This window comes from Balearica regulorum, chromosome 3 (assembly GCF_011004875.1).
Source record: "Balearica regulorum gibbericeps isolate bBalReg1 chromosome 3, bBalReg1.pri, whole genome shotgun sequence".
In the NCBI taxonomy this organism is placed as follows: domain Eukaryota; kingdom Metazoa; phylum Chordata; class Aves; order Gruiformes; family Gruidae; genus Balearica; species Balearica regulorum.
In genome coordinates, this window is record NC_046186.1 from 103022548 (window position 1) to 103037233 (window position 14686).

The 14686-nt window shown below is 36.0% G+C and overlaps 1 protein-coding gene across 1 annotated transcript in view; it reads right to left on the reverse strand.

Annotated features, from left to right (window-relative positions):
* USH2A (usherin) overlaps nucleotides 1-14686 on the reverse strand; it is a 396138-nt gene that overhangs the window by 51370 nt on the left and 330082 nt on the right. The window contains exons 58-60 of the mRNA XM_075749252.1: nucleotides 9307-9465; nucleotides 8512-8674; nucleotides 2296-2650 (exon numbers count right to left, since the gene is read on the reverse strand). Coding sequence (XP_075605367.1) covers nucleotides 2296-2650; nucleotides 8512-8674; nucleotides 9307-9465 — 677 coding nt within the window. The remainder of the gene's footprint in view (nucleotides 1-2295; nucleotides 2651-8511; nucleotides 8675-9306; nucleotides 9466-14686) is intronic.

Genomic DNA, 14686 nt, shown 5'->3' on the forward strand with positions numbered 1-14686 from the left:
TAGCTTAGTACCCCTGAAAGCTATATTTTAAAGGGGCAGAAGTTTAATCATTGGAATGCTAGTTCCTTCAATAAAATTACATTTTAATTAAAGTGTCTCATGCACAAAGCTACAGTTAAGGGTATATCAGCAATTTAATGATAAAATTCTATTTTTAAGGGGTTATAACTTCGAAAGTTGGTGTCCAGGTTTTTGCCTGCTACGATAATTGACCTGACCTCCTGAAGATATCTTTGATAACAGGACTCTGTGCACTTTATGCCAATAACTTTGATTCAAAGCTTTAGGCGTTCTGCTATATTCAGAAGAGGTAGGATTCAGATCTCAGCTCCTTAGTATAAATCAGCAACAGCTCTGTTGAGTTAATGTAGTTGCAACAGCTTAAACTGAGTGCAACTGATGGAAAAGCTGTGCAGAAAGATTTCTCTTCAAAGGGTAGTATAATATTTAAAAACAAAAAGGGTAGCAAAAATAGTAATTGATAAGTGTTTACGACAAAGGACAGCAGAAAAAACCACACAAGTCAGCTTCGCTGCAACACTAGTAGAACAGCCATACATATGCTGCTAGAATGTAATTTTGATTCCGGATATTGTTTGGGGAAAATAAAGGAATTTGGAGCCAGGAAAATACTAATTCAGTAAATAATAGCTTGTTAATTTGAAAGGCTTTTAACTGATGCTGTTAAAGAAACACACTGTGGCAACATTATTTAAAAGGCCATTTTGGTAGGTTTTATTACCCACAATACAACCATCTTGGACATTTTCTGTTGTTGTTGGCATGCCTAGAAGACATTGCAATGCATGACTGGCCAGGTCAATTCTAATGCTCAGCAACACATTGCATGCTGCTGAAGCAGAGTATTAGAAGAAGCCCTGTCGTTTCGCTGGTTTGGAAATCTTAGGTGTCCCATCACAATTATGATTGTGATTATTTTTTAAAAAAACAAGTTAAGGGACCTAAGTACCAAAATCCTACTGAATGTCAGTAACTTTAAAATCCCAATCTACTTTTTAAAACTTAACATACAGTATAATGTGAATGCAACTATTTCAGAAGCCAAAAGTATATATTCCTATCATTCAGTTCAGGACTGTTTTCTTTTTCTGAAAAAGATGTATTACAAACATAATCCTTTTAGGCTTCCAGGAAGCTAGACACAAAACTGCTTTGGAACCATATGATCGCAAGAGTATGTAAGATTACTGAGCTGGAAACATCTCCCACCTTGTCATGTCAAGATTTGTCCAAGGGAGTTACTTAAAGATTACTACTGGGTATTCCAGAGAAAGCTCTTTAGGATCCTACTTGAATGTCAAACAGATACTTTATAATTGGGGTAATTAAGAATTTAGGAGAGTTCTGCTGTTATTCAATACAAACATGACCTATGAATATCATTTAGGGAAAATTCCAAGTTTATGAAATTGAGGTGCCACTGCTGAGGAAAGCCAACTTCATTACAACCTCCTCAAACATTTTCTAAAACTTATTTTCAGTGCAGCAGCTCTCCTAATATACAGCAGTTCAGTTCAACTATCTATAAGCTGTCTTTCTATAGAAAGACAAGAATGTAATATATAGGTGGGAGGAGCAGTGGTAACTACACAAAACCATAACCACTTCTGTCACTGATTTACATAACATTGTTTCAGTTCACAAAACAACATGCTTTTTCCTGAGTCTAAGCCTCTACAATCGGAATAGAAACATAATATTCATGTTTGGAAAGCCCCTTGTAGGGAAAGACACTTTAGGAGTCCAAAGCAACACTCTCAGGGAAGTACACGTAAGGAAAGTAAAAGTAGATCTGCTTTTATTACTGTTGAATTATGAGGGAACCTGTAAATACGTTGCATATATGAACTATGTAATTACTAATGAATTCATTCACTTTGTGATTCCAACTGAATTGCAAAACTAGAATTATATAGAAGGAGGACTGATTCTATTGTTGTTTGTGCAGGTGCTGTGAAACTGTTTCTACAGTCAGACAAAAAGCTCAGGACAGTCTTTTCAGAGCAAGGCTGACAAAGTTAGATGCACGTGCTTAATTCCTCCAGACATGACCCATCTATGCTTTTGAGTAATCTACTTGCCTCTACCAAGAATTAGATATTAATGTGAAATATTTCAGTCTGCATTGGGCCAAACACAAAATTTAAACCAACAAAACTACTGGCATTTGGAAAACCCACTTTTCTTATCAGTGTTAAAAGAGATTTTAAAATACCACAGAGATCAAAGCAGAGTAAAAACAACTTAATACTGGTTTTGTGTTCCAGTTCTTACCATTACGGTTAGTGCTGTAACAGCTGGGATGCTAAATGTTGGATCGCTGCGTTTTTCTTGATAGACTACTCGATACAGAGATATAACACCATTGGGAGAGACAGGCTGGGTCCAGTTCAACTGCACTGAGTATGCACTCGTTGCTTGTGCCCAAGGGGCTCCCATGCCCCGTGGGGAAGCCTCCAGAGTTTGGGTTGAAGCCCACAGGCTGTCCACTGACCCCACAGCATTTTGAGCTCTGACACGATATTCGTAGAGAGTAAAAGGCTGCAGAGCATCAGATGCATCAATAAATTCCAAAGCTCCTTCAGCCCAGATGAATAAAAGCAGCTCTTCTTGCCTGCCCACAGGACGTCTGAAATTAAATCAAAGGCAATGTGTTTAAAATTTAAAATAACTTTAACAGTCCCATGGTAGTAGATCCTGAAGTTCAACCTGTACCTATACATTACAAACACACAAGGAACTGCTTATCTATCTTTGCATCTTAAAAGCATTTCCCTGAACTTGTGTTAGGTGCTGAGTAGTGAAGATGAGATTTTTGAGGCAATCATTTAATTATTCTCATTTATCTGGAAGAATACTATAAAACATGCCAAACAAGCGTGCTGTCACAGTCCGTAGTAGTGGAGTAGCAACAGAACAGCGTATTGTCCTTTTAGGATAGGACACATCAGATATGAGATGTTCAGAATTTAGAATGTGAAATTTTAAATCCATGTTTAGTTCCTAAGTAATGACTTGAATTTCAATATGGCTGCAAGTTTTCAACATTTCTGAAAATCAAACTGTTTATGGAGGTACTTACTTCAGGATCCCTCATTTATGGAAAACTTATGAACAATTTACTGGAGAAAAATGTTACCTAGTGAACAAAGGATAAATATTCCATGACGCCCTCAAAACCAAAGCCATGCACTTCTAAATTTTGGTTTTCTCATAATAAATATCCCATTCATACTTGTGAATGGTGTAAGTAATCCCTTGTGCAGAAAATTAGCAGAATTTGCAGCTCCACCACAAAAACTCATTAAAAAAACCCCCAACTCATGACAAGTAGTGCTTTCTGTAATAAAATACATATTTTTTTCCAATGCTGTTTTTGTTTTAAAATGCAAACTTAAGATATATGAAGACAATTCACTGTATAAGCTTTTGGCACAATGCGGTTTTATTTTTGTACATACATATCTGTATGTACAGACATATGCACATATGTATACGCATATATATGTATATATAATATTCTGACTGCAGATCTGCTTGTGTTAGACCTGGTGATATTCGGAGTATCAGAGGAGATAACAGATGATCCTCAGCCCCTTTCTAACGTGGTCCCCTCTAGTATATAATTTACAACAGTTGTAATAAGGCAAGCACTCATCTTTGAAACAGAGTTATCAAATCAATTCTTTCACTTGGCATAAAAATGTTTGTGTGAAATTAAGTTGGTTACATTTAAACACTGTGATAAATCTCAATGACGGTTGTGCTGTACTGCACATGAATTTAAGTATTTCCCCTACTCTTCACAGGAACCTTGGCCTTTGCAGAATGTAAAAGCACTTTCACCCTCCATGCCAACAACAAAAAAACAAATTACATTATCTGCCACTTTTATTGCAAGTAGGGCAAATTTTCAGAAGTAAAATTGGTTTGTTGGACTGCTGGGTGTCATCACCACTCCACACACCCAGATGCTGAAGAACATTTCTTTGGCAAGAGAAAAATCCCTATTTCACAGAATTCTGTCGGACTTTATTTTGTTAGATCAACCCTAGGAATTACTTTAAAAATACAAAACACAACATTTTTTTAAAACTGATAATCTTAGCTGCTTGTAATAATATATACCCAGGTATTTACATGCAAATATGAAGAATATAATGAATACATGTGTGTACACAGCTGTTTATTCATCCTTCATGTATATGCAGATATATAAGGCATGCATGAATACATTATTTTCTTATATGAAGCTAAAGAATTTTTGCTAAACTCCGAGATAAGCAGGCTATATGGACACTGTTTAGTTTAAAAAGTTTAAAGCGTGATTTTAAAAAAAAAAAAAAAAAAGAAGAGTTTTGAGGTACAATGTCTCTCATGTAGTGAAATAGGCAATTTATAAGATTTGTTGATACTGAGACTCAGTTGGCAGAACTGGGTGAGGAATGGCAGGTAGAACAGGCAGGAAAGATTCCCTAGCAATTCTCTCTCTTGCAACAAAATGTCTGGAAGAGGCTGGGTACAATATTTCCCATTGACTCCAAGATTCCATCAGCTATTTTTAATACATTTCCCCATGCTCTATTGTAATGGCAAATCAAGCCTTATGCAGAACTCTCCCTTAGATGCTGTTCACTGACTTAATGCAAGACACATAATTCTGAAAGGTGAATCGCTACTATGTCTTTCTTCCGCACCTGAAAATATAGTCTTTTCCCTACAGAAAAAGGGAGATTTTTTAAAAAAAATCTCTGTAGAGAAGTGAAAAAGAGTATATTTTAGTGCAATAAAAATCACATTTACTATGTTTTGTCTGACCAAGCAGTATGGCGCTTAAATGAATACACAAATTTATGTTTTATAAATTTTCAAAACTCTGTGATAAACAGTTTTTTCACACTGAAAGATCAAATATGCAACCAACTGCAAGCTCATCCACAAGCAAAGCTGTACAATGTAGTGTGGTTAAGTATTTAGATCTTATTACTGCTGAATATTTAATGAATGAAACTTATGGTTAGGTAAATGGTTCCATCTGTAGTGCTAAAAACCAGAATATCTTCATGTATGAATAAACTTTGAACAGAAGTGGTTGAACAGTCTGTAATCATTTCAATCGTCTTAAGATTTAAGATTCAACTGCTCATTTAACTGGAAGTGTTTCTTATGTACAATGAGCTGCAAAGGAGAATAACATTTCCAAGAGCTGGAAGCTGTCTCTTAATCTGCATAGTCTGATTTGCTGCTTACATTCATTTTAAAGATGCTCAGATACAGTTATTTTTATAAGGACAAATTCTCCCTGCCCCACTGCCAATCTGAGCCAGATGACATAAAGAGGAGAATATAATCTTCTTTGTGACAGATAACTATAGAGCTGTATGCAGACAACTGCAGCAACACTAACTGCAACACTCACCCCTCGGCTTTCTTATGTGGAAGGAGACTCAGTGAATCCCTGAGGTCTTGCAGGTCAACCCAGAATTATTCTTCACATGTTTACCTTTCACCATGCAACAAAAGTACATGTTTTAGCAGTGCCCGCTGTTTTCCTTGCCAGAATGGTAGTGAGTTATTTCTAGAAACACCGAGAACTCCTGGAGTAAAATTCAAACGACTGGGGAATCACACACTGTCAAATGTGGGGGAATAATGTAACATCAGCAATGCTCCCCCTCTACAGTTACATGTCCAATTAACCAAAGCAGCCTCACCATTTGAATTCATCAAATCTATACTAATGTAGTTTGTAAGTTTTTCTTTTTTTTTTTTTTTAACAAGTTTTGATGTCAAAAAGTGAACAAAAGGAATTTGAGATTATTGCATGTAATATGCTAGTTTAGGTATTATATCAATTACAAGTATAATAAAACCCTTCAGGAGTTCTTATACTCAATGACATATCCATCCATAAGGATTCTTATGATAATCGGTCTACTAACATATGTGCCTTGGAAGCTGTCTTTGGTGCAGCTCATGGTTAAGGGTATAAGGGTAAGCAATGAATTAATCATAAAGAGTCAGTCTAGAAGCCTCTACACTGCAAGTCACAACACTGAGACATGTCCTCTGTCTTAAATTGCCTGTTGATTTTTCTGCTGTTTTCACCATCAGCTAATAAGAGCTATGTTACAATCTCACACACATATACCAAATAATATAATCTTACTGAACATGACATAGAGAATTTGACAGAAATTCAGACACTCCCTTCAGCAAGAAATGAACAAAAATACTTCTAATTTTACAGGCAATATTTCTTTAAGAGTCATCTCATGTGCATCCTACACAGTGCATGCTGGTGGTCAACAGAGAGCAGTTCCATTAGCTGATGTGACCTATATCTTATTAAAATACAGCAAGAAATACAGCACCTATTTCCATAATATTATTTTTCCAGACTAGCAATTTCTGTGGTTGTCACAGGGATGTTATGTAATGATGAATGGGAAGAGAAGTAGATTGGGCGATTGTCTCATGAACCAGATCTTTTCTCATTCACAATCTCTTCTAAGTTGTGGTCCTTGCTAGAAAAGTTTTAAAACCTCAGATTTGTGTTTAAAACTGCTATATGAATCAAAAATAAAATCTTACCATCTCCTTTATCATAAACTAACATTTTAATTTTTTGGTTTCTAACAAAATGGCTGCAAACTTGCAAGTGCTTTTATGATTCTAGAAGAAAGCACAAATTCAGCCATTTTAATGCAAAAATCTGCACACACACTAGCTCCCCAAGCATTTCAGGTTTTGAGTTAAATGAATTTATTTTGGTGGTGATGCAGTAAGGAAGAGGCACATGATGAAGAAGAAATTACATGCCATAACCTCCCATAGAAACACTGCAGTCTTGCTGCTATAACAATGTAAGGCTATGTGTGGCTACAAAATGAAAAAGAACTATGTGCTTACATCCCATTTCTGATTTTTTTGCAGCTATCTGAGAAAGATTTGATATTGTTGTTGTCTAAGCACATTTAAACTTCAGCTGAAATAACTGCCAAGTGATTCATGCCTATGTAGGTGAATATAACGATTGTATCTGGAGCCCCAGTGCGCCATTTTCATTTCACTTTAAATAAAAAACAAAATGTATCTATGTCAGTCAGTGCCCTTCTGCTGTACTCAGAGGTATCAAACAGGCTACAATTATGATTGTGAAGTGATTGTGTCACATTGGAGGAAGGTTTATTGCTTTTGAGTCTGCTAGGCAGTAACACATTCTGTTTCATATTACTCTTTATATCATTGTTTGGCTGTGACTAGAATAATCAAATGCCATCAAATGCTGTCAAATTCAATTTACAGTATTTTTCACTGAAGCAGGCTTTCTGCATTATATTTCCTGTTTTCCCTTTCTATGGCTGCCATGGAATAGCAGCAGTAATCATCAGCTTTATTTACAAAACCAACAGAGTGAAGACATATCTTGGGCTACAACATACGCTTTATTCCTCTTTATACAGGGGAGGGACTTGGGGTTTTTGGTCAGACAATTAAAAGCAAAAAAGCAAACAAAAGGATATTTCAAGAGAGCAGGAATTTTTAGAGACTATTAATGTGTTTAAGGCAAAAGTGAATTTATATTAATTACCACTCCTGATTCCAAAAGGTAATTCAATTCCCTGTGTTCTCAGTCACGGCTCTAACATAATAAAATGTCCCAAAGTCTTTGTGGGAGGCTAGGTTCAGCCCAGCATGTGTTTGCCACACATATTTAGAGTTGGAAAACCCAGGAACTTCAGAGTTTAAATTCATCTCCAATACATGGCTTGAGTTTTATATTCTCTGACTTTCTGAAGCTATTCAAGAAGCTCCCTTCAGTGAGTTTCTAAAAAAGGGTCAACGGGCACAGCAGATGTCAGTGCTCTGCTACATCGAGACTTCCCTAAACACAGCTACCTATATAGAAAAAATCCTCATGCAGAGCTTAGGAAGGTCCTCATATGGACTGAGGATGCGTCAGTCAACCACCTAGACAGGCCAGCTGCATACAAACACCAAGGAACATAAAGAGATGCACTGTAATCACACTCCAGATTACTAACAAACAGGAACATAATTTATCTTGGAAAATTGCTCTGTGTTAGGAACCCAGATACCTTTTTCTGCTTTTAAAAATCTCAGAAATGGTGAATTACTCCTATTTCCATTCCAAAATTCTCAATTGTCTATCAGAGAGGATTGAAGAATGTACCTAGTGGTCTGGGTAAATACAGTGAGAGTATCTATCTTACAATTTTTGGCTGGCCCTTAGAATTTTTAAAAATATATTTTCACCTGCATTTTGTTATTTGTAGATGAGGAAGATGATTCTTGTCTCAGCTCTTATTCTCAACTTGTCCATCCATAGATCAGCATCTTACCTTAGCATTTGAAATGTAGTACTTATTTTACCATATACTTCTACACTATTTTTCACCTCATAGTATATCAAGGAATAAAGAAATGAACAGTTCAATAAGAATCTGAGGTGACAAAAGCATTTACCTGTGAATAAAGTAGTTAGTAATGATGCCATTTGGTTTCTTAGGTGGTGCCCATTTCACTTCTATGAGTGTAGATCCCATTGCTTTAACGATAGGTGGGCTCAATTGTCTAGGAGGTGCTTCAGCAGTTCTTATAAATGTTTGACCACCCACTCCACAGCTACCTACAAAACCAGAAGTTTAGTTAGTGATGAGAGCTTCTTCCTCCACAAAAAATACAGTAAAAGCAAATCAATATGTCAAGTAACCTGATGAAATGGTGCCTCATCTCACCTCATTTCATTATTAAATACTCATTTAAATTACCGCAGCTCCACTGATGAATTACTCCTGATTTTCACCAGTGCAAGTGAGAAGAGAATTGTATCCAAAGTGTCATTTTAGAAAGACGTATGTCAATAGGATTTTGAAAATTTCCACTAAAGTCAAGGAATTTTGTAATATTTGGGCTCTTTTCTCCTGTTTTTATGACTACTACTTCTTCTTGGTGAACACTTACAGAACTGATTTTGTTCTGTATGCACGTTTTCAAAAATTGTTAAGCTATTTGTGAAGAGCTTGTAATAAAATGGCACATATTTCCTAAAATGCATTTTTTAAATCTCCATTTAAAATATTCATGATATAACATGGAGAAATATTTAATGCTTCATTCAGTGCTAGGCCTTCTTTTTACTAGGTAAACATTAGACTCCAATGTAGGAATAAGATTTTATCTGTTTTGCTGAGTTGAATCTATCTGGAAAATCTGCACTTCCTTGCAGTCACAGAGGCGAGTCTTTTAAAATCATCTTACCATTCTGGCATGCTTGTATTCTTATCTCATACAGGGTGTAGGGATCTAGGCCATCGACAAAAGCAAAATGTTCGCGTCCTACTGGCTTCACCAGTAGAGTGGGACTGCTCGCGTTTAGTAAGATGTTGTATTCCAAAGGCACACTGACAATGAATATCCCTGTTGTGAAACAGAGAAGAACCAGTGATTATCTGAAATACTAACAACAGTGCAGGACAACTTCAAAGAGGCACTCATCATATGCAATTTTAAATGTAAGCCCGCTCTGGAGGTTTTACATACTGCCTCTTTTGGAAACTACAACCATTTAAATTTAAACTGGAAACAGATCCATCTGCAGATCACAACTAGAACATAGACATTACAGTTCTTAGTTAAAAATCAAAATTCAATTCAGTCAATGCCTGTGTTGCAGTTGCTACTTCTGGGAAGAGTGACCTTATGACTGGGAACCAGGCAGCTCTTATTTCTTTATTTTGCGGAAGGGGGAGGGGGGGCAACAACTACTAAGCACTGCTGTTTGAATATAGACTCATATGATCAAAAAAGTGAATTACCACCATTCAGCAAATTATCCCTTCTTAGCCCAGCAGCAGTAGCTGAGTGTAGGTTCTTAGCCTGCTTTAGCAGTAAAGTATAATACACTGGCTTGAACCACCAAACATATCATTTCAACTGATATAAAAACAATCAGTTTTTAGTGTTTGATGAAAAAAAAACCCCAATTTTTAATATTTTGTTTTAATTCAAACTTTTTCCCCCATTTTCCCCCCTCTTCCCACGCTGTCAATTCTTAATTTTCCAGTTCTGCTGAGAAGCTGAAAAATCAGTTTTTCCATGACAACAAGCTAAGCCATATGCCACCCCCTCAGAATGACTGGCAGAGGTTCCTGGATCTGCCCTTGTTTCCTCCCACATGACTTCTCAAGGGGTTTTTGGTTTTTTGTTTGTTTGGATTGGTTTTGTAATTAGGAAATGGGCTGTAGGCTTTTTATTTTTTGTCCACTATAGACTGTTCCATGCAGACAGCAGCAATTTCATAAAACCAAGACAATAACCAAAGAAGAGTGTCTGTTAAGTGTGTTTCCTTCATTCTGCAGTCACGTAAGGCACAGTCTTAAGAAAGAACAAAGTACCAAAAAATAAAAGTAGACAATGTCTGAAACAAGTAGACTTTCCGAAACAAGTCAAGATGAACCTAATTAGTAAGAGCACAACATCTACTTTAGATGTCACAGACATGTCTTTGTGATTGCACCAAGAACCAGATGCCTATGAGAAGTTCTGAGACTTTCCAGATCTTGACAATCTTTCCATTCGTAACTTTGGAAAACAACTCCATTCTTTCTCCTAATTGTGGTTTTGGTCCTTTTCTGATAAAGTATCTCATTGATATCATTACCCCGAAGCTAAAAAAATAGCAATTTTTTTCCCATTGTTGTGCATCTTTTTAGATGGATTTTTTTAGTCAAGTATGTATGTATGTGAATATGCACATTAATGAAAGAAAAAAGTTTACAAGGAATCAGAGAGATTTCAAGTTTCTTTGTGATACTATAAACAACTGATATACCTTGGAAGATCAGAAAAATCTTTGAAATACCAAGTTTTTACAATTCTCAGAAGAAAAAGAGGATATAAAAATCCCAAAGAAATAAGAGGCTGCTGCCTCACTAGATGCTAGACAAAGGAAACGCTGTTACACTAAAAAGCTGAAAAACTAGCCCTGAAGTGGAGGCATGACTCCAATCTTATTCAACTGCTCAGCTTACAGGAAGAAAAAAGATGCTGATATTAGTCATTGGAAGAGGTGAAGGGAGAAGGAGACAGAAAGTGCAAAAATCCCACTGCAAAATTTTCCTTTTTCAGTGTAAAAGTTTCAAGGAAAACACCAAAATCTAATCATTAAGAATGGAATAATAGAAACAGAACTTTTAAAGACATGTAGGATGTAACAGAGTAAACCTCTGAGGTGATCTTGAAGTAGAGGGCTTCCGCAACAAAGAAATTTTTTTTTTTTCTGTGATAAATAGAAGATGAAATGCTCTGGAAGAGCACACTTGAGTGTGCATTGTATAATTATACCAGTAATTAAAGATATATTATTACAGCTAAACTACTTCCCCCTCCCATAATTAGAGTGCCTGTAAAGGACACAACAGAATATCCAAACGTAAGAGCCTAAAATGGTAGACAGCACATCAAATAGAAACTTTTTCTTTAATCTTGCTGCTAAGGTCCTCTTCTTCTCCAGTCCTGATAACAGACCAGATATTTCAGCCAGAAAAACCCACTGTCTTATGAAAGTGACACATAATTCACTTTTGCTCATCTGATCAGTGCATTTATTCTAGGCAAAATTCACCAGAAACCTTTGAAATTGGAATTATTCAAAACGCTGGATTTCCCAAGGAATATTAAATACAAACAAGGATAGCTGAATCCAGCCATCAATAGGCAGCAAAAGACAGTTATTTCAAAATAATTGACCTATCCATCTCCAATGTTCAGTCCATCTCTCAGCAGAAATACTAAAAAAACCCCAAACAACAAAACCAAAAATCTTAAAATTCTGTTAAATGTTGCAATATATTAGGAATGATACCAATAATAAATATGCTCAGGAGAAAACATTTTCTCAGGAAGTGAACACGAAATCCTAAATAAAACTAAATAAACATCCTGAAAAATTCCAATGTCCAATGGAAATCCTACTACAATTTGATGAAGTTCATCAAATGCTAAGATGAAAGCATCACTTTATAATCTGAAAAATAAAAAATATATGCTGGTACGACACAGAAACTTGAAAAAAAACCCCTTTCTTCCAGAATAGCCTTCAGCATCTGCAGCCAGTCTGAAACTACTACCTTGTGTGCTCTGATGACTGAAGGAAATGAAATGGGCATATTTGTTAAAGTCAGCTGGGAAACCACACGACTTGGTTAGTTCCAGAGTTCATAAATTTATGTCAGAATAAAAGGAACCGTAAAAGCACAAGTGAACCAATTTACCCTAAGTGCAAATGGCAGTTTTGTTATTTGGTGTCAAAGTTACCATGAGCACAATGACAACCTGCCATAACACATTTTCATGTTCACTAAAGAACAAGGATTTAGTTGGTTAATATTCCCAGCAATACTCTTTTTCATAATTTACAACAACTAGATGCTGATAGGTTATTTAACATTTATGAAGTTAAGATGTAATCAGAAAAACCCTGATTATCTTTACAAATAAAAAAGTTAAATTATTCCACTTTTTTTTTCCCTGTGACTTCATTTCACAGCAGGTGCACATTTTACAATGGGACAAGTCAATCAAACGAAACCTTGTTTTTTTGCGGGCACATTTGGGTATCATTTAATGGACAATTCTGTGCAAAACTCTGCAAATTAGGTGTGATGGCTCTGTGTACTTCAAAACTAGGGTAGTTCATAAAATAGAATTTGCAGCACAAGATGCTTAGAATTGGGGTGAAAAAGCCACTGTCTGTTTTACAGACCAGTCACCAAAAATCTGTGTGAAGTCAATTGCTGAAAAACTGTTTAATATGATGTGAAACCCAATCACAATTAAAGCAAAATAGTTGAACTGTTTCACTTAAACAAATACTAAAATAAGAATGTCATATCTTTTATTTAAAAACAAGTAAGTGTAAAGTTATATTTTAATATTTAACTTCACAAAATACAACAATCTATTTGGCCTCCTGAGATTAAGTATTTACATTAAGCTTCAAATATCCAGATATCTCATTCTGGTTGTATCAAGTATTCCCAACAAGACTCTGAAGACAATAACAGCTGAAGATAATGACTGCTTTCAAGATGCAGAACTTTAGACATTGAGCTTCAAAATTTGTCCTACAGTGATGTGGAGCAAACAATAATTTACATGAGAAAACAAAAATGAAGAAACGTAATACTGGCTTAGCAAAAGTCAGAACTTATTAGGCCACCAATAAAGGAGAAACCAGGTTAGCTAGGGAAGCTAAGAGACAAAGCTAAGAGACAAATAAATGTCATTCAAATACCAAATTCGATCCCAAGAAGAATAAAGTAGGAATCCAGACATGTTACACAACTTTCATTCTAATTGATAAGCAAACCCAGAGATGGATGGAGCATTACGACATGATGAAAGAAGACATTTTAATCCAGTTGATCATTAACGTCTGAAGCCAGTAACCTAGGATCCTATTTCTTTTGAGCATGTTCCGCTTTCATGGTATCACCAGCAATTGAAGATATCTAGAAGAATCGGGCCCCCAGTGAAGACCAGTGGGGTTGTCAATGAGTTGAAATGCAGGATGGTTACCTGCCTACCTATCGAAAACATTTATGGATATGCCTTGGGAGAATTATGTGGTGGTTTTTTTTTTTTCATTCAGCTTTTCTGTTTCTATCCATGGCACTAATAGTTGTTCCATAATAATTGTAACAAATCCTTCTGTAGCATATCAGTGAAATGTACCGTACCTTTGAGGTCTGTGCACTGAGGCAATGCAACACAAGATAATAGGATACCTATTTCAGAAAATAAAGTCCTATTTTCCATAGTGAGTGAGGTGTGTCAAATATTTTTTTCTGAATCCATCACTTTAACCACTATTTGGCCACCTTGCTATTTAGCTAAGTCAGGAGTTTTGAAATGTTACATATCTATAAAGTTATAAGATTTAGATACATTACAGATGTTGAAACATTATAATTAAAGCCATCCAAAAGGAAGACCTCTGTAATATGATGCCTATAATTAATCCTGAGTGTGAATATTTGATCCAAATTTATTACAGCAGATAAGAAGACAGAATGCCAAGCACCCCTGATATCCACAGATAGGAAGACACTATGATCAACTACCCTCTCATCAAAACTTGGTTAATAAAAAGCACTTTTTTCATGGAGACTGTATCAATTAAAACAACTGTCTCATCCAAGAGGGACTGCCAATCCTTATAATAGAAACTGCATTCTGGTTTTAAAAGGGAAACTGATATTATCTCAATATAGCCTATTGTGAAACTGGGATTCACAGACAGAAAAAAACAGATCAGAAAAAAAAAAAAAGTTACTCCATGCATAATGACACAAATAAGGATAAAAAGTTGTGTACCCTTTTGGCTAATCCTACCAAGCTGGAGATGCATGTGGCCCCAGAGTTCTGCATGCATAGGACCTGTTAATGGCATGTATGGCATTGCAGAAGATCAGAACCTCCAAAATAAACGTTCACCCGTATCCCCTGCAGTTTTCCTCTTGAGAAAAAGCAGTAGGAGCATAACGGCCTCAGAATGAGCATCGAGCAGGATTATGAAGGGTCAAGAATTAATTTCCTAGCTTCTGCATATAGCTATACTTCTGCACACAGGGTTTCT